This window comes from Heloderma suspectum, chromosome 3 (genome assembly GCF_057233095.1).
Source record: "Heloderma suspectum isolate Gila_16-S chromosome 3, 16-S_ref, whole genome shotgun sequence".
Classification (NCBI taxonomy): Eukaryota; Metazoa; Chordata; class Lepidosauria; order Squamata; family Helodermatidae; genus Heloderma; species Heloderma suspectum.
This window is the reverse complement of record NC_139460.1, coordinates 119,527,892-119,550,208: the sequence shown is the minus strand read 5'-3', so window position 1 is coordinate 119,550,208 and position 22,317 is coordinate 119,527,892. Positions and strand designations below refer to the sequence as shown.

At 44.6% G+C, this 22,317-nt stretch overlaps 1 protein-coding gene across 2 annotated transcripts in view; it reads left to right on the top strand.

The window, feature by feature from the left end:
• Positions 1 to 588: 588 nt before the first annotated feature.
• LOC146350127 (granulocyte-macrophage colony-stimulating factor receptor subunit alpha-like) overlaps positions 589 to 22,317 on the top strand; it is a 41,219-nt gene continuing 19,490 nt past the window's right edge. The window contains exons 1-6 of one of the 2 annotated variants that reach the window (XM_084844292.1): positions 589 to 678; positions 12,557 to 12,680; positions 18,364 to 18,523; positions 18,611 to 18,777; positions 19,607 to 19,734; positions 20,618 to 20,644. In XM_084844292.1, the coding sequence (XP_084700418.1) occupies positions 12,596 to 12,680; positions 18,364 to 18,523; positions 18,611 to 18,777; positions 19,607 to 19,734; positions 20,618 to 20,644 (567 nt within the window). In that variant the 5' untranslated portion in view covers positions 589 to 678; positions 12,557 to 12,595. The remainder of the gene's footprint in view (positions 679 to 12,556; positions 12,681 to 18,363; positions 18,524 to 18,610; positions 18,778 to 19,606; positions 19,735 to 20,617; positions 20,645 to 22,317) is intronic. The other variant, XM_084844293.1, reaches the window with a different exon arrangement.

Here is a 22,317-nt window from a genome sequence, read left to right as displayed (position 1 = left end):
CTGGGCCTCTCAGAGTCTTAAAGATCTTACATAAGACATTTCCGCACCTTAGTAATAACACTAGTTCTTATGGCAACAAGGTATAGAGTGAGGGAGAGCTGATAGAATCATAGAATAGTAGGGTTGGAAGGGGCCTGCAAGGCCATCAAGTCTAACCCCCTGCTCAATGCAGGAATCCAAGTCAGATCATCCCTGACAGATGGCTGTCCAGCCTCGTCTTGAATGCCTCCAATGTGGGAGAGCCCACCACCTCCCTAGTTAATTGGTTCCATATTTAAAAAAAAGATGCACTGTGGCGACTGCTGTAACTTCCTCTCTATTGTTGTCTCAGGGGGGTTTCATATACCAAGAGATATATTGGAACAACAGGATATTTCTGACTAGGACATTTTTAGGGGATGTATTTCTTCAGTGGGCTTATTTATGGTAATGCGTTATTCTTCATGCACCATTAAATGAAGAACAGAAGGAAGACACCAGAAAGAGCACCACTTCTTTATTTGTCCATATTCACTGGAATTGGAAGTGAAAGTTCTCAGAAGGAAGGAAGCCCTGAAAGACTGAAGCAACACTCCTTATGAGAAACACATATATAAACCTAATTTCATAGGGGAAACACACTTCACCAACTACACTGCTGCAATTTCACTTATCCGTGAGCCCAGATAAGAGGATGAGGTAAGGAGAACTCCCCACCCAGCAGATATCCAGGGGCCACATACACAATATTTCCCAAAATATCACCCATTTTAAGGGGGGAGGGGTAAACAGTAGGACTAGTAGTTACTGTGCTCCCATACCACCCAATCCCAATCTGCTACCATTCCACATCTTACTACACTTACATCTTGTATCACAGGAACAATCACTTGTCTCCACCACCAGAGCCCTAAGAAATAGTTTGCCACTCCCAACCATTCCCCATGTAAACTGAAGCTCCCTAGTTTCCACCTGCTATCACTTGCCCTCCAAAATCCTTTAATAGACCAAAGCAGGTCCTTCTGCCTGTTCTGCCAGTCTAAATATCCCTGCCATCCCAGGCTCCATGCTCCCCTTCCACCCCCTTCCCTCTTGGGTTGCAAAGGTTGTTAAACAGCTCATTTGTTAAGATTGCAGCACTTTCTTGTTGGAAAGGTTATTTCTGGGTTTCCCTTGAACACTGCTCAAGGGGAAAAGCCACTATGCTCTGCCGTGAGTAGCTTTTCCAATACAGCTCTGCTCACACAAGTAAACCCTTCAGTTTATTCTGCTTATCAGCCAGCTCTAACGGCATCTGAGCTGGCGCTCACATTAGATACAGAGGTTTCAAGGAGTGGAAAGAGTACGAGTAGTTCTGTGCATTATAACCAGTTCCTAATGGAGTTTGGGGAGACACTGATGCTCATTGGTAGGCATTTTGGGGTCAGACCATTTGCCAGTTACGAAGGGCTTTGCTTCTTAGTCCTGAGGATGTATTTTCCCCAGTGTGGATATTTATTGCAGTTGCACTGGGGTGGGTGTGTGTGTGTGTGTGTGTGTGTGAATACATACATAGTTTTATGTAGTTTTGTATAATGTTGTACTTGTGCATGGTTTCAGATTCAGAAGATAGTGTAACAGTATTGTGACTCACATAATGTAACAACCACTGTATTGTGTGTGGGTGTGGGTGGGTGTGTGTGTTTTGCCATATTTGTAATAAGTGGAAACCTTGGAATGTGTACCTGATTATTAACTGTCTATTTGATAGATCAGGCTCACAGAACAGGACAATGCTAAAGAAATACTGAATTGTCTGTGGTGATGTTATTGACTAAGAAGTCTGGTATTCATTTAAATTCATCAGTTGCAATGTTTGCACATACATAATGCAGGAGAGTTTCCAAAAGCTTCATTCTCCTACAATACTCTTCGCAATGCCTCTTACGCTATAATCTTATATGTTTCTACACAGAAGTAAGTCCCATTGAATTCCATGGGGCCTACTCCCAGGCAAATGAGCATCAGATTTCAGCCTTAAACATCAACAGAGCAATCCTACTGGAGAAGCAGGTGATCTGAAGTAGAGCAATGCCCGTTTTCTAGTTCAGGGTAGGCAACCTTTTTGGGCCATGGGCCCCTTTGGCGATTTCAGAAACTGTACTAGGCATCACCACAAAATGGCTGCCATGGGAGGCATGGCAAAGGACAAGAAACGTGCTCCAAAGACCAAGTACCAGGCAGAGGAGAGGTGGGGCCACAACACACTAAACAACCCCTTTGAACCCACAGTTTTCAGCACCAGCAGAAACCAATTTCACAGCAATCCCAGCTGCTGGTAAGAAAATGCGTTAATTTTTTTTTTAAAAAAGGAGGAGTAGGGTACCTTGGCAGGTGTCAGGAAAGGTGTCTGGGGCTGCATTGATGCCCACAGGCACTGCCTTGTCTACGCCATTCTGGGTGTTGCTGGATCATGACATTTGAAGCATGTGCTTAGCTGAGGAGCCAATGGGACAAAGCTACCATCTGTGGGATTGTGACTCAATGCCTCTCAGTCAGAATCCTCCCTAAATGTAATGATAGTTGTTGTGCTAGTAATCCTGCGGGATCATGGGGACAAGAGATGGGTGGTACACACTTTTTCTTGCTCTTCCCCCTCCCATTTCCTCCAGTGGGAATACACTAACTACACCAGTTGTTGGGCTGGAATAGTTTCTGGTTTTGTTTGAGGGTAACAAGGGATGCTAGTAACCTGCAGATTCTTAGCCACCCCAATCTTAGCCCCACTGCTGAGAAGCTCCACCACCATCCAGAGAAAACCTTCAGCAGCTGACCTCCCTCTCCATAGCCAGAAAGGGAGGCCTGTAGCATCCAATGTCCCCTTGGCCAACCTTGTTGGGATGACAGGATTGCTTCCTAAGTATTCCTTTAAATATTCCTAGGAAAGGAGAAAGAGTTGGGGTGGCTCTTGGTCTCTCCAATGCCTCTCTTTGGGTTCCCTTTTGGACCTTTAAATTGCTGTTTTTCCCACACCTTGGAACACATCCACCAGTTCTTCAGGCTTAGAAGGGGGCTCATTTTGCCCTGGTTGCTGCTGGAGAAAATGATATGGATCTGCTGGGTCTTTATCTGTTTTCTGCAAGCCTCTTTCAATAGCCTGCTTCTCGTCTTCCTCTTCAATTTCTTTCATTAGTTGGGAGAATGTTGGAGGCTTTTCTCACTACTCTCCCATGCAAATATTTACAAACAACAGTTCATTATACAGAAACCCCATCAGTACTTGGGCAACCTCTCTTTCTCCATCTCTTCTGGTATCATACCACCTTTTGGACCAATTGCTGTAGGATTTTCTCTAACTGGTGAAAAAAGAAAGCTTCTTTCCCTCCTTTTGCATAGTAGTGTGAAGTTTACACAGCAGGTCCTCAGCACTCTTCATACTCCCAGATATGTGCTCCAAAGCATCTAAATGTGCCTATGTACAGATCAACTGTCACCAGAGTGTAGAACATCCATAGCAGGCCCTCTCAAGCTTTCTGTTGACATAGTCCTTTTCTCTGCCTCTGATAACTGCCAATCCTGTATGATTACTGTAATGTGCTGGATCAACACACCATATTCGTCCTCCTCAGGTCCGGGTAGGACACTGTCCTCCAAATCCTAAGCTTCTGTTAGGGGGCAGTTCCAGGTCAGTGCTGTAAAATCTTCCCCAACATGGCCACCATAGCTTCTAACATGGGAGCGGTGGCAGTGTGGACTGCTGTGGCTACTGCTAGCTTAGATGGATGATGATAGATAGATAGATAGATAGATAGATAGATAGATAGATAGATAGGGATGGATGGATGGATGGATGGATGGATGGATGGACAGAGGGCAGGGTGGGTGAAGTCCATGGAAGGACGTTTCCTCTGTCCTAGCAGTGGGCAACTTCTGGCATTCCAGATGTTTTGGCATACAACTCCTGTCATCCCTCACCATTGGCTATGCTGGCTAAGGCTGATGGGAGTTATAGGCCAAAACATCTAGAAGACCACAAGTTGCCTACCCCATTCTATCCACATGGGCTGTTGCTGTTTATTTACCTTCCGTCTCTATTCCTTCAAAAGCAATTATGAATGGTCACTGTCTAGGGAGGCAACAATGTATCAGAGGAGGGGCAGGAGGGAAGATGGAGCCAGGAAGTGACAGTAGCAAGATCACAAAGAGCGATTGGGATTTTTGTTGCTCTAGCCAGGTGGCTCTGAAACCCTTTCCACCAAGCCATGCATAAGCCACTCTGAAAACAACCCACCCTGAACAATCCAACATCAAGCCATGGGTTCCCAGGGTGTGGCCTGCGTGTGGTTAACAAACCACTCTGAATCATCCGGGTTGGGTTCGGATGTCAAAACAAGCCACCCTGAAACAAACAAGACAACCCACTGTATGTCATGCAAACCAGGTCACACACACATACACACAGGCAAAACACCCTCATGACACACTGACATACTCAGAAACACCCAGGCAAAACTCACACATCATACACACATATTTCACACACCAATAGACATATGTACACAGCATGGGAAAACATTACCTTGATCCCATCACACCATTTATGATCCCCAGGATGATCCCTGTCACCCCCATCACCTCCTTCGTTTTTCTGGGAGGCCGGGGGAGCTTCAAAATGAAGTGCTAGGCTGTAGCTGCCCACCATTTTTATTTTCTAAGAATGCCTCTGGGGCCCACAGGGAGGCTGTGCTTTGCTTTACACCATGCCAGCCACCCAGTTAACTTTGTTAAACAGCAGGGGTAGAAAGCCTGGTGAGTGCCAAGGGTGGTAACTGCAGGAACAATGGTGGGTCCCACATTAGGGACCCAGTGTATGACTTCCCTACAGTTTAGTTCAGCATTTGTATCCACTCTTCTGGTGTGCTGAGGTATTTTTTAGGGAAACGTAGTTGTGGAGGTGGGGTGAAGTTAGGAACTATACAGCAACTTACTGTATGAAACAGGTTGGACGTTGGCTAGAGGTAGGGATGTATGAAAGTCACTTACCTTTTTGCAGGGGTGATTTGCGGTGGGGGGGAGGCGCTCCGCACTTCCCCCCGAAATCCTAACCCAGCCAGCTCCGCTCCACGGCAACTCTGCAGAGCCACCGGCCATGGGCATTTGCAGGCGTCTGGAGCCTGCGGACACAAATGGAAGCGGCTACAGCGACCGCCATTTGTGTTCATGTTTTTGGCCGTGATAGGCTACGTAAATATTTACGTAGCCTATCATGGCAAATAAAACAGGAACACAAATGGCGGCGGCTATGGTGGCCACCATCTGCGTTCCCTTTTTTTGCTGTGATAGGCTACGTAAATATTTATGTAGCCTATCATGGCAAAAAAACAGGAACGCAAATGGTGGTGGCTACGTGATAGGCTACGTAAGTATTTACGTAGCCTATCACGGCCTAAATGGGGAAGTGAATGGCGGCCGCAGACGTGGCCACCATTCGCAAAGCAGCGCAAATGGCACCAGGTAAGTGGTTCGTTTCATGCACCTTTTGCGTGGTGGGGGGGCAGGGGGCTTTGTTCTGCCATGGATTTCGGGGGGCCAAATGCACTGGCATTCGGCTTCACTGAGATCCGTGGCAGAATTCTCTGACATCCCTAGCTAGAGCACAAATGCCAGAAGACTCAAAGTGAAGACGACCGAGCACACTCTAGAGTGCATAGTCATGCCTACTGCATGGCAGTGAGGGCAGCAAAGAAGGTTTATTTTGCCGCCTCCATTGCGTCCTAAAGTAGCCATCCAGCAAAGCTCTTCCGGGTGGTCCAGCGGTTGTTAACATCTTCCCCAGTAAATGGAGCCCTGGCCCCATCAAGGACCCGCTGTGACCTTTTTTGCATCGCACTTTGAGGACAAAATCGCTTGTCTCCACAGTGACCTTGATGCTGTTGTTAGTGCAGTACCAGTTGAGGTGTCTGATGCCACCATCTGCTCGATTTTGTGGGATCAGTTCCAGTTGTTATGGCCTGATGATGTGGACAAGATGCTTGCAATAATGCGACTGACCATGTGCCCTCTTGATCTCTGTCCCTTCTGGCTAATAAAAGCTAGCCGAGGGGGTACGACTGGGTGGGTCCAGGGAGTGATAAATGCTTCCTTATGGGAAGGGGTGGTCCCTGCTGTCCTTAAGGAGGCAGTAGTGTGACCACTCCTGAAGAAGCCCACTCTGGACCCAATGGTATTAACTACCACCCAGTCACAAATACCCCTTTTCTAGGGAAGGTACTTGAGAGGGTCGTGGCGGACCAACTGCAGGCACTCTTGGAGGATACTGATTATCTAGACCCATTTCAATCTGGGACTGAATCAGCCTTGGTCACCCTGATGGATGACCTTTATTAAGAGAGGGACAAAGGGAGTGCAACCCTGCTAATTCTGCTTGATATCTCATCGGCTTTTGATACCATCGACCATAGTATCCTCCTGGATCAACTTCGTGGGATGGGTATTGGAGGCACTGTGTTACAATGGTTCCAATCCTACCTACAGGGCTGATTTCAGACAGTAACATTGGGTGACTATTCCTCGGCCCCTTGGCAATTGAGCTATGGGGTGCTGCAGGGTACCATCTTGTCCCCAATGTTGTTTAATATCTATATGAAGCTGCTGGGAGCGGTCATTAGGGGATTTGGAGCTAAATGCCATCAGTATGCTGATGACACACAGCTCTATCTCCCTGTGACATCTGAATCAGGAGAGGCTGTGCAAGTCCTGAATCAGTGCCTAGACTCAGTGATGGGCTGGATGAGGGCCAGTAAACTGAAGCTGAATCCTGGAAAGACGGAAGCCCTGTGGGTGAGTGGTTCCTGGGTCCGGGAGACAGGCTCATTGCCTGTTCTGGATGGGGTTGCACTCCCTCAGAAAGATCAGGTCTGTAGTCTGGGGGTACTGCTAGATCCATCATTGTTGCTGGAGGCCCAAGTGGTCGCAGAGGCTCGGAGTGCCATTTACCAGCCTCGGCCGGTTCTCCGGCTACGGCCTCTCCTAGACAGGATTAGCTTGACCATGGTGGTACAGGCATTAGTAACCTCAGGACTGGATTACTGCAATGTAGGGATGTCAGAGAATTCCGCCACAGATCTCAGGGAGGTCGAATGCCAGCGCATTCACCCCCCCGAAATCAGTGGCGGAACGGTCTGCCCCCCCTGCCCCCCCGGACAAGACTTACCTGGGGCAGATCTTCCTGGCGGCGGCGGCTCCGGTGGCAGCTCCAGCGGCGGTGCGGCAGCGGCGGCGGCCGGTCTTCTGACCGGCTGCCACCGCCGCCAATTCCAGTTTAAAAAAAAAAAAACATGATAGGCTACGTAAAGATTTACGTAGCCTATCACGGCTAAGTTTTTTTTTAGAAAAACGTGATAGGCTACATAAATGTTTACGTAGCCTATCACGGCTGACTTTAAAAAACACACACACAACGCGCGTACGCAAATGGCGGCGGCCACGGCTGCCGCCATTTGCGTTCCTTATTTTGGCACGTCTTAGTCTACATCAAGATTTACGTAGACTAAGACGGTGAAAATAAGGGGAACGCAAATAGCGTAGCGTCCGCTACACTATTTGCGTTCTCCTTATTTTCGCCGTCTTAGTCTACGTAAATCTTGACGTAGACTAAGACATGCCAAAATAAGGAACACAAATGGCGGCAGCCGTGGCCGCCGCCATTTGCGTACATGCGTTGTTGTTGTTGTTGTTGTTTTAAGTCAGCCGTGATAGGCTACGTAAACATTTAGATAGCCTATCACAGCTGACTGCAGGGACACAAATGGCGGCAGCTACGGCCACCGCCATTTGCATCCCTGCTAGCCAGCGGCCAGATGTCCGGCTGCTGGCGGAGCCGGCCGGCAGCTCCACAGAATCCCTGCGGAGCACAGCCAGCCGGCCAGGATTCTGGGGGGAGGGACGGAGCGGCTCCCCGCCCCACCATCAACATAATCCATGAAAGGTAGGTGCCTTTCGTACATCCCTACTGCAATGTGTGCTCTATGTGGGGCTGCCCTTAAGGCTGGTCCAGAAGCTGGAGCTGGTGCAGAATGCAGCATCTCAGCTGTTGTCGGGAGCTGCCCCTTCTCAGCGTGTAACTCCTTTGCTGAGGGACTGGCTGCTTACTTGCTACCAGGCCAGTTTTAAGGTATTAGTACTAGTGTACAAAGCCCTAAACAACTTGGGACCAGTATACCTGAGAGAGCGTCTCCTTCCTTACCAACCTGCCCAGTCACTGAGGTCATCAGAGGGCTTGTTCCTGGTGGCTCCACATGGACCCATGGCCAGTTGGAGTCCACCAGGAAAAGAACCTTCAGTGTGGTGGCCCCCTTCCTGTGGAATTCCCTGCCTTTAGAGGTCAGGGAGGCACCAACATTGTGTTCCTTCCGGCGCCTCCTGAAGACGTTATTCCAAGAGGCCTTCCTTGCATGACCAGCCATGGTTTATTAATTCCACTTTGTTGGGGCTTGTCTTTCTTAAAAAATGTTTAACTCTTTTAACCTGTTGTTTTATTCTTTTACTATGTTGTTCACCGCACCAAAATCTTCTAATGTAGAGCGGCATATAAATATTGCAAATAAATAATAATAAATAAACTCTCTAAACATGCATAGGATTGCACCCTTAGGCTGCAATGTTATGCACGCTTAGACACTTACTCGAGAGTCTTACTGAGCACAATGGGCCTTTTTTTCTAGGCAGACATGTATAGGATTGTGCTGCAGTTCTATACACACTTACCTGGGAATGAGCCCCATTGACCTCAATGATACTTATTTCTGAGTAGACATGGATAGAGTTCCACTCTTAATGCAGTTTCTTTGAGTTGATGATCATGGAGCATATCGCTGGGGGAAATGAGAAGCAGGTGAATGTCTCTTTCAAATTCTTCATTTTTAATGAGCTATACTCATTTTACTGAGTTATACTCATTAAACTTCTCAGTCTTCAGGACGTAACTCCCTCCCCATGGTCTCTAAAAAATAACTGACATAGTGGCCGGGTTCAGATGACATGATAACCCACGATGGGTTAAATAAGTGATGGTGATTTATTTAACCCATTGTGAGTTATCATGTCATCTGTCAGGTATTTTTAAATCCATGGTGGGTTATTTGGCCAAAAGAACCCACTCTGATAACTCAATGGTCTGCAGAATGGGTTATTTAAACCATGGTGGGTTATCGTGTCGTCTGTCGGGCACCATGGATTAATTGGCTCACCTATAGAGTCAGTGGCAAGTGCGCTTCAGATTGCTGCCGCCGCTCTATTCTTTGTGGGCATTCTCTGTGGGATGAAATGCGCAACTGAGAGCACTTAAAGGCATCTATCTCAACAATGTTTGGGGAGGGATGCTGCCACCCCCTTTTGGGTGCACCTGGGATTTTTGCTGCTTTGTGAGTAATGGTGCAGGGTTTTGATGGAGCATCAGGTGCCTCTTGACTAGGGGAGGCTGTGTATGAAGTTTTGTCCTGATCCTGCACGCTTCCAGCACTTTAGAGCCACCACCCCTTTGTCGGGGTAATGCTGGAACCGCTGAATTAAGCCCCTGTACTTTGTCAATGGGTGAAACAGCGCCACTACTCGGGCAAGAGGACTGCAGCAGGACAGGGGGCGGGGGGCGTGTGACTCAGATTACACACATTAGCTTAATAAGCTACTCACAGTCACAGTAGCTTGTTAGCCTGCTCATGTGGCAGGGCATCGTGGACTATTTAAAAAATAAGCTACTGTGAGTAGCTTATTAAGCCACCATGGCTTAAAGTGACATCTGAACACAGCCAGTGAATCAGTCTGTGTCTCTTTCTGTAGTGTGTGTGTGCGTGTGTGTGTATTTCTGAGAGAGTTCCTATGTGTTTATGTTTTCTGTGTTTGTCTGCTGTGTGTTGTAAAAGGTGACATGATAAATGGAAGCTTGTGTTTGTATCTGAGTTCTTCACCATGGATGAGGTATTAGTCTTTGCCGCCTTCCCTTGTCCCACTTGTCTTAATCATAATTAAAATTCTCTTCATTCTACTGTAAATAGACTTGGGGTGCTGTTGAGCTTACGGTGTGAGAAACTGAGATAGACATTAATTTTGGTGGTGTCACAAACCTCATAGAAGTAATGTTCTTGTTCTAATTCATCCCAAGCCTTCTGAAGAGTGCTGGGTTTTGCCTGGAACTGGTGTAATTCTACAGGGAATAAAGGCCAGGCTGATAAAGGCCTAGATGAGCTACCTTGAACTGCAGAGCATCTGGGATCAGAAGGAAGTGATGTCCAGAAGTAGACCAGTGGAACCTTGCTTGTGCTGGAAATGGGAGTAGTAGGATCAGGGTGCAAAAGGAGCATGTGACAAATATATCCACATATATTCAAGGAATATCCAAAACCTGAGTAACCAGGCATTTTCAATGAACAGGATTTCTATTTCTATACCTTATTATACCAGGGTTGGCCAATCGGTGGCCTGGGAACTGTTGAGCATGAATGCACATTGTCACAAATTCATGCTCTGCCATTTGTCTCCCATCTCACAAAACGGGCCATAACACCAATGCTGAGAGCTTTGTTACCAGTGGCTGGTAGGCCAGCTCCAGCTCCAAAGCCAATTTTATCTGTTAGTCTGTTAATCGATTAGTCTTTATTTCCCAAAAGGACATTGTACAGCAGGGGTGGGCAACCTGTGGCCCTGTTTCAAAAGCTCTCTGCGTGCAATCAATTCAGACATCTGGCAAGAGCCATCTTTCCCTTCCCACGCAGTCCACTGCAGGGGAAGGAAGAAAGAGAGAGAAAAAACAGGGTGCCACAAAGAGAAAGAAAAGAGAGTAGCAGAAAGAGAAAAAGGGGGACCCATCCACTTTTGGCTCTGGCCCTGTTCAGTTCTAGCATGCAACCCCAGACAGATAACCCGTGAGGGAATGTGACCTTCAACAGAAAAAAGTTGCCCACCCCTCTTGTAGAGCATTAGGTGGCTATGAGAATCATATACCAATGGCACACCTTTCGATGTACACAGCCCCAAACATCATGTCTTCTTTAGTCAGCAGATGTGGAGAAGGAAAAACAGTGAATGCTAAGAAGCAGTGTGACTAAGGGTGAAAAGAAGAACAGGAAGTCGAGAAAGATGAACAACTAAGCAAAACACTGGGGCTGTAGCAGGGGATGTAAATAAATGTTATTTAAGAAGCAGTATAGATGGGTACAAAATATTGAAACACTGAGGTTCTCTACATGCTCTCCCCCACATATGTGCTGTCTTCTAACATGTCTACATTATCAACATTTATCAGGTTGATACTAGTTTAACTAGTTCTCCCGAAGCACTCTAGAAATTGTAGTTTGGGTTCACTACTGAAAGTTATCTTGCAAGCCAGGTAAAATTGTGATCTGGGCATGTTGAAAAGCCTTGCCCATGTTATACAGCTGGTGTCATGCTTAAACTGCCTCCTTTTGCAGCCTTAGCACCCCAGGAACTGGGAAGATATCATACAGGTTTGGTAGACATGCTCCCCAGTCTCCAAGTCTTCTAGTTGCTTGTTTTACTTTTTTACAGCCATGCAGCATTAAATGTCCAAAGGCACTGCAGGAAAAGGTGGCAAATGGCAATCTTACAGGGCAAGCATTTTAAAGGGCTGACATCTTCTTTTCCTGGCAGTGCCCTTTTAATGGTACATAGCTGTTAACACAGACAATAGGGCATAGTGCAGTTTAAATGGCAGCTGGATGCTAGGGATATGGTTTATTGATCATCAAATTATCTGAGTATAACCATTCATACCTCTCCACTATGAGATCACCATTTTGACTGATTAGAGCAACACTAGCTCCCAACGCACTCCCCACCCAATGCACGCACACACCAGTGGAGGCTGGTGGCTCCGATTTCGGTGGGGCTGTGCATGCATTCTGGGTTTCAGTCAGAACCAGCTAGAACTCTAATGGAGCTATCCAAGGTGATGGACCTATTTTGGGGACAGGGTTCAGCACCTTGTATAGCTCCTTTAGAGTTCTGGCTGGTTCTGACTGAAACCCAGACTGGATTTACAGCCCCACCAAAATCAGGCCCACCAGCCTCAACTGACACATACATACAGTAGGTCAATGCAAACAACATTTTATTGCACAAAACAAAGGGTGCGTTCTATCTGAGGAGGGGTTGTAACTCAGTGATAGAGCACATGCTTTCCATGCAAACGTTTCCTGGTTCAATCCCTAGATCTCCAGGTAGGACTGGAAAAACATCTGCTTGAAACCCTGGAGAGCCGCTGCCAGTCAGTGTTGACAATACTGGGCTAGGCTAGGTGGACCAACAGCCTACTCAGTATAAAGCAGTTTCCTATGTTTCTGTCTTACTGTTCAGAAATGAGAAGACATTAAGGACAACAGCAGCAGCAGCAGCATTCTAAAAAATCATCGGTATTACCTGGCACAAAACCATGCTTTGTATGTATTTAGGTAACAGTATAAAAGTATTAAAAAGAAAGAAAACCCTTCATAAAAATTAGAAATTCAGAAGGAGTTTTACCCCCCCACACACACACACACACACACAAATAACTAAATAAAATTTATCCTCTCTTTCATTTTAGGATTTATTCCCGTCTATTTCTAAAGAAAAGAATAGCAACATGGTAACCACTCTAGGATTTGCTCACATGAGTTGGCTGATTGTGTTGTACTCCATATTAGATGTTGCTTCTTTGCATGAAGAGGGTATGTATGTATTTTCAAGATCTTTTACGCTGTAATGGTATTCATGGGTTTTTGTCTGCTGGATGAGATTGGGATCGGTACCAATCCTCTTACACCAGTGGCTCCTGAAGAGATAGCGGCACAGTGTGGACACACTGGCACTGTGCCACAGTTGTAATGGTGTTGTGTTATGCTTGCGCATAACAGCTATGCTAGAATTAAACTGTGGATGCAAGGGGAAGAAATGGATGGAATCAGGACTTTATTGGGGGAAGAGAGGGTCTTAATCAGCATCCTAAGCTATTACTGTTGTCAGTGGGGACTCTTTATCCAAGTGTTCTAAGGCAAGAGAGTTTCATACCGTGGAGAGAAAAGAGATAAGCCTCCCCTCACCTCGCAAGGCGTTCCAAGTAAGATTCCTGCCCCTGTCCCTGTCAGCACCTGTAATTAATTAAGGGGGGGGGGAGACATAGAGCTGCGTGCTATATATCCATTTTTATTTACCTGATTTATTTATAATGATTTTTAGGCTGCATTTAAGGGTAGATCCCTCTCAACTGAACATCTAATTTGGCTTTAAGTTCTCTACACATGGCGACAGAGTAATATAGCCTTGTGTCACATGGCTTGATACGTAGCATGGGTTATTCCATGGCTGGAGGTTATATACTGCTGTTTGTGTGCCATGATTGCAGCATCAAAATCCTATACTCTATTATGACTATCGTGGAGGAAATAGTGGGACCATCTAGGATCTCCATTGCTTCTACCGGAAGTATTTTAATTCACGCCACCTCTTTCGCAGGTGTAACATAATGCTGAGATATTTTTAGTATTATTATTATTTTATTTAAAACATTTCTATCCTGCCCTATATCATTAAGATCTCAGGGCGGCAAACAGATAAAATCAATGTAAACAATATAAAACAATAAATAATGTAACATCTAAAAACATATTAAACTATTAAACAAGCTAAAAATCAGCTAAAATCTAAAACAATAAAACAGTTAAAACAATGTGCTAGGGAATGCATTTAGCCCTCAAAGGCTTTGGTAAAAAGCCACGTTTTTACTTGGTGCCGAAATGAGACCAATGTCTGCACCAATCAGGCCTCCAAGGGGAGGGCATTCCACAACTGGGGTGCCACAGCAGAGAAGGCCCTCTCCCATGTCCCACCATAGTGTATGTCTCGTACTGGTGGGACGCAGAGGAGGGCCCCTCCAACAGATCTCAGTTCTCAGGCAGGCATATATAGGGAGAGGCGCTCCCTCAAATATCAAGGTCCCAAGCCACTTAGGGCTTTAAATTCAAAACCTTGAATTCCGACCGGAAGTGCATTGGCAGCCAGTGCAATTCCTTTAAAACCAGTGTTATATGGTTTTTATGAGGTGTTCCGGTCAGCAGTCTAGCTGCTGCATTTTGCACTAGCTGCAACTTCCGAGTCACCTTGAAGGGCAGCCCCACGTAAAGTGCATTGCAATAGTCTAATCGGGAAGTTACCAGCGCACGTACTACTGTGTCTAGGTTATCCCTGTACTGACCTCTGATCCAACCAAGCCCTGCTTCTTCTTCCCCCCACCCCAATTCCATCCATTTTGCCTCCTTCGCTGGCAGTGTCATATCAGCCATAGCAGTTCCACCAGTATAATGTAATTGCATAAATCTCCTACATGAATCTATCCTTGGACTCCCCTGGTGCAGGGGAATTTTGGTGTAATCCTATTCCTAACTAGTGGATGAAAATTGAGGACAGGACTGCACTGTTAAATCTGCTGGATATATTTAATGCATGTGCATGGTGAGCAGTGATGTGAGCAAGTGGACCAATTTGTGGGGCCATTGGCATACAGTGATGGTCCTTCACATTGGGGCCGTTCTTTCTGGCTTGGAAAAACATGCTTTATTTAGCATGAGCATGGGTGCCTCTCCATGCTCCTTGGCTTGCCACATATTGGCTACAAAACTGTAGGGCTGCAAACTGTTAATTGATTTTAACTGGTAGATTAGTAAATGTTTGGGGGCCAAACTAGGTGTGCTATTCATGCAGTTAGCAATTGCATGAAAAGATTTTTAAAGCAAATAATAGGTGTGTGGGTTCCAATCTGGATTGTGACTCTGGCAGGAGGATAGGGGGCTTTATCCCTTTACCCTGCTGCAGTTCCTATCTAGAATGGGGGTGGGACAGCACCTGCTATTTGCATTGGAAGAAAATCTTCCATTGGGGCAAATTTTAATTAGTGGAGCAGAAAATGACAGGCATAAATATGTGTCTTTTATGAATGAAATTAATGAAGATGGATGACAGATAGACAGACAGACAGACAGACAGACAGACAGAGGGCAGGGTGGGTGAAGTCCATGGAAGGACATTTCCTCTGTCCTAGCAGTGGGCAACTTCTGGCACACCAGATGTTTTGGCATACAACTCCCATCATCCCTCACCATTGGCTATGCTGGCTAGAGCTGATGGGAGTTGTAAGCCAAAACATCTGGAAGACCACAAGTTGCCTACCCCGTTCTATCCTCATGGGCTCTTGCTGTTTTATTTACCTTCCATCTCTATTCCTTCAAAAGCAGAGCAATTATGAATGGTATTTGAACAAACTACAAATCTTTATTGCAGTCAATAGACCATTCCAACAGATAAAATAAATTACATACATGAAGCAGAATGTTCAGTTAACTTTAGGAAAACAATTAGTCATAGTGGATCTAATAAAAATGGCCAGATTCAGGAATTTGGCCATTTGCTTGGTAATTGAGTTGTCTGAGCTCTAAAGTAATAGGGTCATTAAGAATTCAGTAGGATGACCAAGGAAGGACTGTAAAATGGGATTTAAAAGATCGTTCCTAGCCCCTTGATAAAAACTGCAGAACAATAAAACATGCCATATAATTTCCACCTTGGTATTATTACAAGGACAGCACTTGTTAAGAAATGAAATTTTGTTCTATCTCTCATCAAGACGTTTAGAGGGAAGAACATTAAATCTAGCTAAGGAGAATGCTCTCCTATATTTAGGGATTGTTAGCCAGGGCAGATAGGGCACCCCATCTTTACAAAAAGAGACTGGTAAACCTAAGGACTGAGGGGAACATGGACCCCAAGCAGAACCCCAAAGGTCTTGTAGATCTATATCCAACAACCTCTGTTTCACAATTGATTTAGCAGTTGCTAAATCCCTAGATTTAGGGATACGTGGCAGGTGAGAGCCCTACCGAGATTATTTTACTCAACATGGCCTTTGACCAAGGGAATTCAAAGGAATCTGACAAGATCTTGGATACCAGGGAGTTTATAGGGAGCATCAGTCTGCAGCGAAGCCAGAAATAGATAGCATAGATCCAAGCCAGACAGTTTACATAATTCAGTCCAGCCCCTAACTTCAAGGCAGCTCCAGAAACACAGTTGGGGACACCAAATAACACCCTGAAAAATGATTGGATGCCTTCAAGAGAGCATTTAAAACACAGGAACCAAATTGGTGACCTGTAGAGAATCTGCAAAATGATTTTGACCTAAAATACCTGGACAGCAGCTGGGAGGAATTGCCCACCCCTTGTAAAAAAGAAGCAGGTTATCACACCCATGTTTTGTTTAGCTTTGGTCTTAACATAACATACTTCCCCTGCTCTCTCAAAGAAATAGTTTCATGAAACCATACGCCCAGAGTCCACTTGCTCAATTCTGGAGTTCCCGATGAAGCAGGAAAATCTGACTTTACATTCAGAAAAAACTAATACCTTAGATTTTGTATAATTAATTGTAAGAGAATTTTCCATACAGTAATCAGCAAAGCCACACAACAGTCTCTTAAGGCCCAACCTAGTCTGAGAGATCAAGACAGCATCGTCCATGTATAGAAGCAGCAAAACTTTAGTATGACTCATCTTGGGCAGGTGAGAAGGTAGTGGCATGGGGAAGAACTACCAGATACAAATTAAATAGAATAGGAGCAAGCACACAACCTTGTCTGACTCCACGGGATGCAGCAATGTCATTTGTAAAATGGCCTTGTGGCTACAGTGAACCTGAGCAAAGGTGTCATTGTAAGGGGACTGGATCCAAAACAGAAGTCTTTTGTCAATAGAAAACTGTTCCAATTTGTTCCAGAGACGTGAGTGGGATATAGAATCAAACACAGATTTTAAATCAGTGAAGGGTGCAAAGAGTTTACCACCTTTAGGGGCAGAGTATCTGTAAGCCAAATGGGCAAGGACCAGACAGTGGTCAAAGGTGGAACAGCCAGATGTAAAGCCAATCTGCTCTTCTCCCAGTAAATCATACTCATTAATCCATGCCTTTAATTTAAGACCTAAATAACTATTATAGACCTTCCCTGCTATCGATAACAAAGTAATGGGCTGATAATTGGATGGATCATCTTTGGGACCTTTTTTAATAGATTGGAATTATGTAGGCTTTCAGCCAAGCTACTGAGATAATGCCAGATTGGTTTATTAAGGAGAATAGGGAGGCCAGCAGCAAAGACCACCAACTGAAGTTACTTTCGATCAGCTCAGGAGCAATACCATCGGGGCCAGGGGCCTTGCCCAGCTTTAGCTGGAGAAGTAAATCCTCCACGGTAGCAGGATCAACAGGGGGCCATTCAGGAGCATCAGGAGATAAAAAGGGAGGGGTATTCGAAGCTCCACTGTCATTAAAAACAACACAGAAATGGTTTTCCCAAACAGTAGCTGGGATAGGGCACTCTGGGCGACCGTTACTATTGCTTAGAGCTCCCAATACTAGTTGCCAAAATATTTTGCAGCTGCGAGTTACAGGTGCAGCTATCAGCATTTGCCAAGATTCTCAGAATGCTTAATTCCTTTTATGGTGTAGAAGTTTCTTATAATCTTTCCTAAGCTCAAAGTACGAATGTGGGGGTTGGCACTCATTATTCCCACAATAAGTGCAGTAAGCAGATTGAACGCGGCTGCCAAATTTTACACACTCCCAGTTGAACCATTTATTTCTAACAGCTCTTGGGCCTGATTTCTAATGCAGTTCTACAGTTATTTTTTCACAGATAATTGGTCAAGAGAAGTTGTCCAGAACTGATGCAGTGTAATTTGCTTCTTGGCAGACATAATTTATGCCTGGGCTTTGCCCTGATGGCTGTTTTAATGCTAGGACTCATCCTTAGTACATATGAAGAATATATAAAAGTTCCCCTTAGCAGATACAGAGCACATTTAACTCACAGTGAACAACAGCAAGAGAGTCCTTCCACGTCACAGACTGGGGAAAACCTAGGCTTCCAATCCAAAGGATGCTGTTTCCAGACAGATTTGAAAACCAACATCTCTTTTTCTACAAATTAAACACTGTTTATCGGGAAAAGATTGAGATTGAGAGAAATTATATGAAAGGACAAACTCTGTAGATCAAATTGAAACACTTCCCAGACTTGATCTCCATATTATACTTCATGCCTTTTCTTCCACCTTGTCTCAAAAGAAATCCTAATTTCAGGCATCACATCACAGATTTGAAAGTATGGTCTTACAGACTTTTGAAAGGTGACCTAAGGTACAATTTGAGGCTGGATCTAAAAATAAAGGTCATAGTTTCTGAAGTCCTTTGGAAGGTTTGGTCCACCCCTGGTAAACTTTTATTGATACACATATATGATCTGAGCACTTCAGGGCATTACATAAATGCTAAATATGACCATGCTTTACTTTTATTTCTTTCCAGGCATGAACGGAACAAGAGCTGAAAATTTCTCCTGTGTGGTTTTCTCATACACCTTTAAGGGTCCTTCTATGAATTGCACTTGGGAAGCTGGCAGGAACGCTCCACGAGATACCCAATATTTTCTATACTTTCAATATTACAAGACGAGGTTTTCACTAGGGTAATTCATTTTCATTTCTTGAATTGAGAAAAATTGGTTTTAAATATGCAGTCGATTGGTTTTTAAATGACACTTTGACCTACACAGGAGAGAAGAGAGAGAGTGTCCACATTATATAAATAATGAACATGGAAGACATGTTGGATGCTATTTTCCTAATGTGACCGTCAATCAGAACAAAGTTCACTTCAGAGTGAATGGGTCAAGCAAAGCAATTCAGCACTCTGCTTCTGATCTCCAGCTTTATGAGCATGGTAAGAAAGAGAGGGTGGTGCTTTTAAAAGTTTTTTTTTTTTTTAATTTACTGCTTGTGATAATAGAAATCTTGAAATAAATTATAAATAATGCAGTCAAGAATGGACCACTTCTGAAGCCTTTCCCCAGTAACCCACTTACTTCTGAAGCCTTTCTTCCCCAATAACCCACAAATTCTACACCCCTCAGATTTTCTAGGCTTCTATGAATTTTCAGTGTTTTTAGCCCAGGGATGGGAAACATGTGGCCCTCTAGATGTTGTTAGACTACAATTCCCAGCATCCCTCACCTTTCACTTTGCTGGCTAGGGCTGATGGGAGTTGCAGTCCAAAAATATCTAGAAGGCCACAGGTTCCCCACCACTATGTTAGCCCTTTTACTTGTGGTGGTATAAGGAAGAGCATGCAGACAGTATCCTACCCAGTTGTTCACTAAGTAGTACTTCAGCTCCTCAGTGTAATGTCCCAGGAGAGTAAATGCATTGAGATAACTGAAAAGAAGTAAGCCCTTATTTTTAAATGTTAATAAAATTACCTTTGATTTTATTAATATTGAATACAATTAAATAACTCCAAAGCAATTTTGGCTAACTGTATTTAGGAGCTGAATGTCCTGCATCAATTCAGCCTTCCACACCCTGCCCAGCCTCAGGACCCCTCACTCCAACGTTTCTGGCTATAAGACTGGCCACACACACCCAGCAATGTACATAATTCTCCAGCACTTGTGAAGAGTGTGAGGAGGGAGAGGCGCCACTCAAAATGTCTATGAAATTGAAATTTCACAGATCTCCACTTGTCAGCTACAATATTGGTAATTTCATTTCAGAAAGGCTTGACCCACCACATAATATCACTGTGAATTGTCCTGAACGCTCGTTTAACTGTACAGTAGAATGGAAACCGCCACCAAGCAGCCGTAATGTTAAACCCTACTGCTTTAAGTACCAAATAAAGGTAAGAGACAAAGTTGTTGTCGTTTGTTGAAGAGCCTTTTATTGCTTTTGATAGCCCTTGTTCTGGCTTCAGTTTTTATGGACAGTAGTCCACTTAAAGTGTTTGTTGTTGTTTTCTGCAATAGGCTAACCTGGCTACCCTCTGGAAGATGTACAAATGAAAGCCATAGCAAACAAACAAACAAAGAAAAAACTTTCAATTTTGAAATTCTGCCAGATTTCATATTCTCTGAGAGAGAGAAAGTTAATGCTATTCCATGCCTCCAAAGACTTCCCTTAGGATATAATAAAGGCTTCTAACCCAAAAATGGCTGGTGGGAGAAAACCCAACCCCAAGCAAGGACCCTGTTGCCCCATAGATCTTTGAAGAGGGGTTGTCTTTTCCTCCCACACCAGCTATTTTTGAGGGTGCAGCCTTTATGTTTCTCCATGAAAATCTATGGAGACATCATTGAGATGAAGGAAAGACAAGAAGGTCAAAGAAGAGAACAGAGAGGAGGGGAAAGAAGAGGAGAGGTAAGAAGTGAAAGGGGTGGGCAACTAGTGATACTGTGAGACTGGCAAAGTACACAAGGGAGCAAGATTCAACAAGCTAGATGAGCTGGAAGAAAAGGAGCCAGCTGGCTCAGGACCTCAGGGTAGGAGTTCCACCAGGAAACTGTCCAAGGCCAATCCTGTTTATAATGTTATGCAATTCTAACGAAATCTACCCACAAGGAAGTCAGACTCCCACCCCTCCCATTTTATTAATTGTTGCTGGCAATTGTTGCCTTCCTTGATTGTTAAGGTATACAACTGAATTTGTGAAGTCAAGAGCTTTGAGAAAGTAGGAAGTACATTTTATACCAGTACTAACTAAACATGTAATTATTTTTGTTTCTTAGAATGAAATCACAAATATGACTGGGGATGTAAGTATTGTTGACTTATATCAACACAGAATATATGCAATGAATATAAGTAGAGCATCTATTATCAGGCACATGGTTTAGTAAAACTATTTCTTTATTTGTTTATGTATTCTCTTCTATGACATTCATATGCCGCCCCATAACCAGAGTTCTCTGGGTGCCTTATAATAAAAATATTAAAATACACTTTAAAACCATTAAAAACATACAAATATGTAATATACATTAAGTGGCAGAGAATCAATAAAATCAATCAGTGCAGTAAGATTCTCTAGCAGTACAAACAGACCTTGCAAACTTTCATTTCCTAAACCCTTCACAAGCCTTTAAAGAAGTTTTAGAAGGCCTGAGGGGTAGGGGGAACCCTCCTTACTTGGTGGCCAAAAGTGTACACAGTGGGCAACAGACAAGCCTCTCCTAGGAGGGCATTCCACAATCAGGATGCTTTTGGACAAGCCGAAGTTTCCAGACCATTTTCAAAGGCAGCCCCACATATATGTATTGCAGCAATCCAAACAAGAGGTTACCAGAGAGGTTATCAGAGCATGGATAACTGTAGCAAGACCAGCCACATTAAAGGAGGCAGTTATTAGTAGGGCTTTGCACCGCCTCGTTACAAAGCCCAAATAACAAGGCAAAGTGGGCTGATTTGGACCAAAATCCTCATGATACGGGGTGGGTCAGAGCAGTACTGAGGAGCCCCAGGGCAAAGTGCCCCCCCCAAGTGCCCCCCCCTCCACCTCCACTCTACTTAACACCTGAGTAGTCCAGACAGGCTGTCTCCAAAATGTATCAATGAATCAATGTATCTGAACACTCACACAGAGGGGTATGAGGAGGACAAGGAGGGAGGGGGAAGGCGAGCGGACACAGGAAGGCAGGGGGAGGCAGGAAGGCGAGCGCAGGAGAAGGAGGGACTGTGCTTTGGCGAATAGGAACACTCGGCCAGAACCAATGCCAGCAGTCTCCAATCAGAGAGAGCGGTGGAGGAAGGGGGTACATATACTTCAGTGAAATGCTGCGTTTGGTTATTGCGCTTGCTGTGTCTTTGGGAGAGAGGGCTGGTGTGGATAGATGATCGTGTGTGTGTGTGCATGTGCATTCCTGTGAGTTGTTCCTTCAGTTCATTTGATTATGATTGCCATTAGGCTTTCCTCAAAATTTAAATTAAAAGGGAACAGCTTGGTTGTACTGGGAGTGTTTCCTCGCTCCTTGATACTCCATCCCCTCTGGGACAGTGTCTTGCAGCACCTCTTCCAGCCGCCTTCTCCTATTTCCTTCTACGTCTGACTAGTTTGTTATTTGTATCTGATTAGATTCATCTCTCCTTTCCATATTTTTTCAAACTAACACGGCTTTTCTCAGTTGTTGCTGCTACGCTCTCCCCCGCCCTCCGCCACTGCCATTCCTGTGTTTGTTTATCTCAATTTTAGACTCCAGAAAAGGCTGTGTTTGTTGTTTAACGTCGACCCTCACTTCTGCTTTCTCCATTCTATTTCCTTGTCGTTTTTGTCCATCAACTCTGTCTCTTTTAGATTTTTAAAACTCGGTCTCGTTTCATTTTTAAAAAGCAAACATTGACTTCTGGGCATGTTCCTCCCCCCACCCTTTAAAGCCATATCCAAGCATTTATTTTTATCTTTCTAAATTCTTAAAGGCATATTATAGCAGCC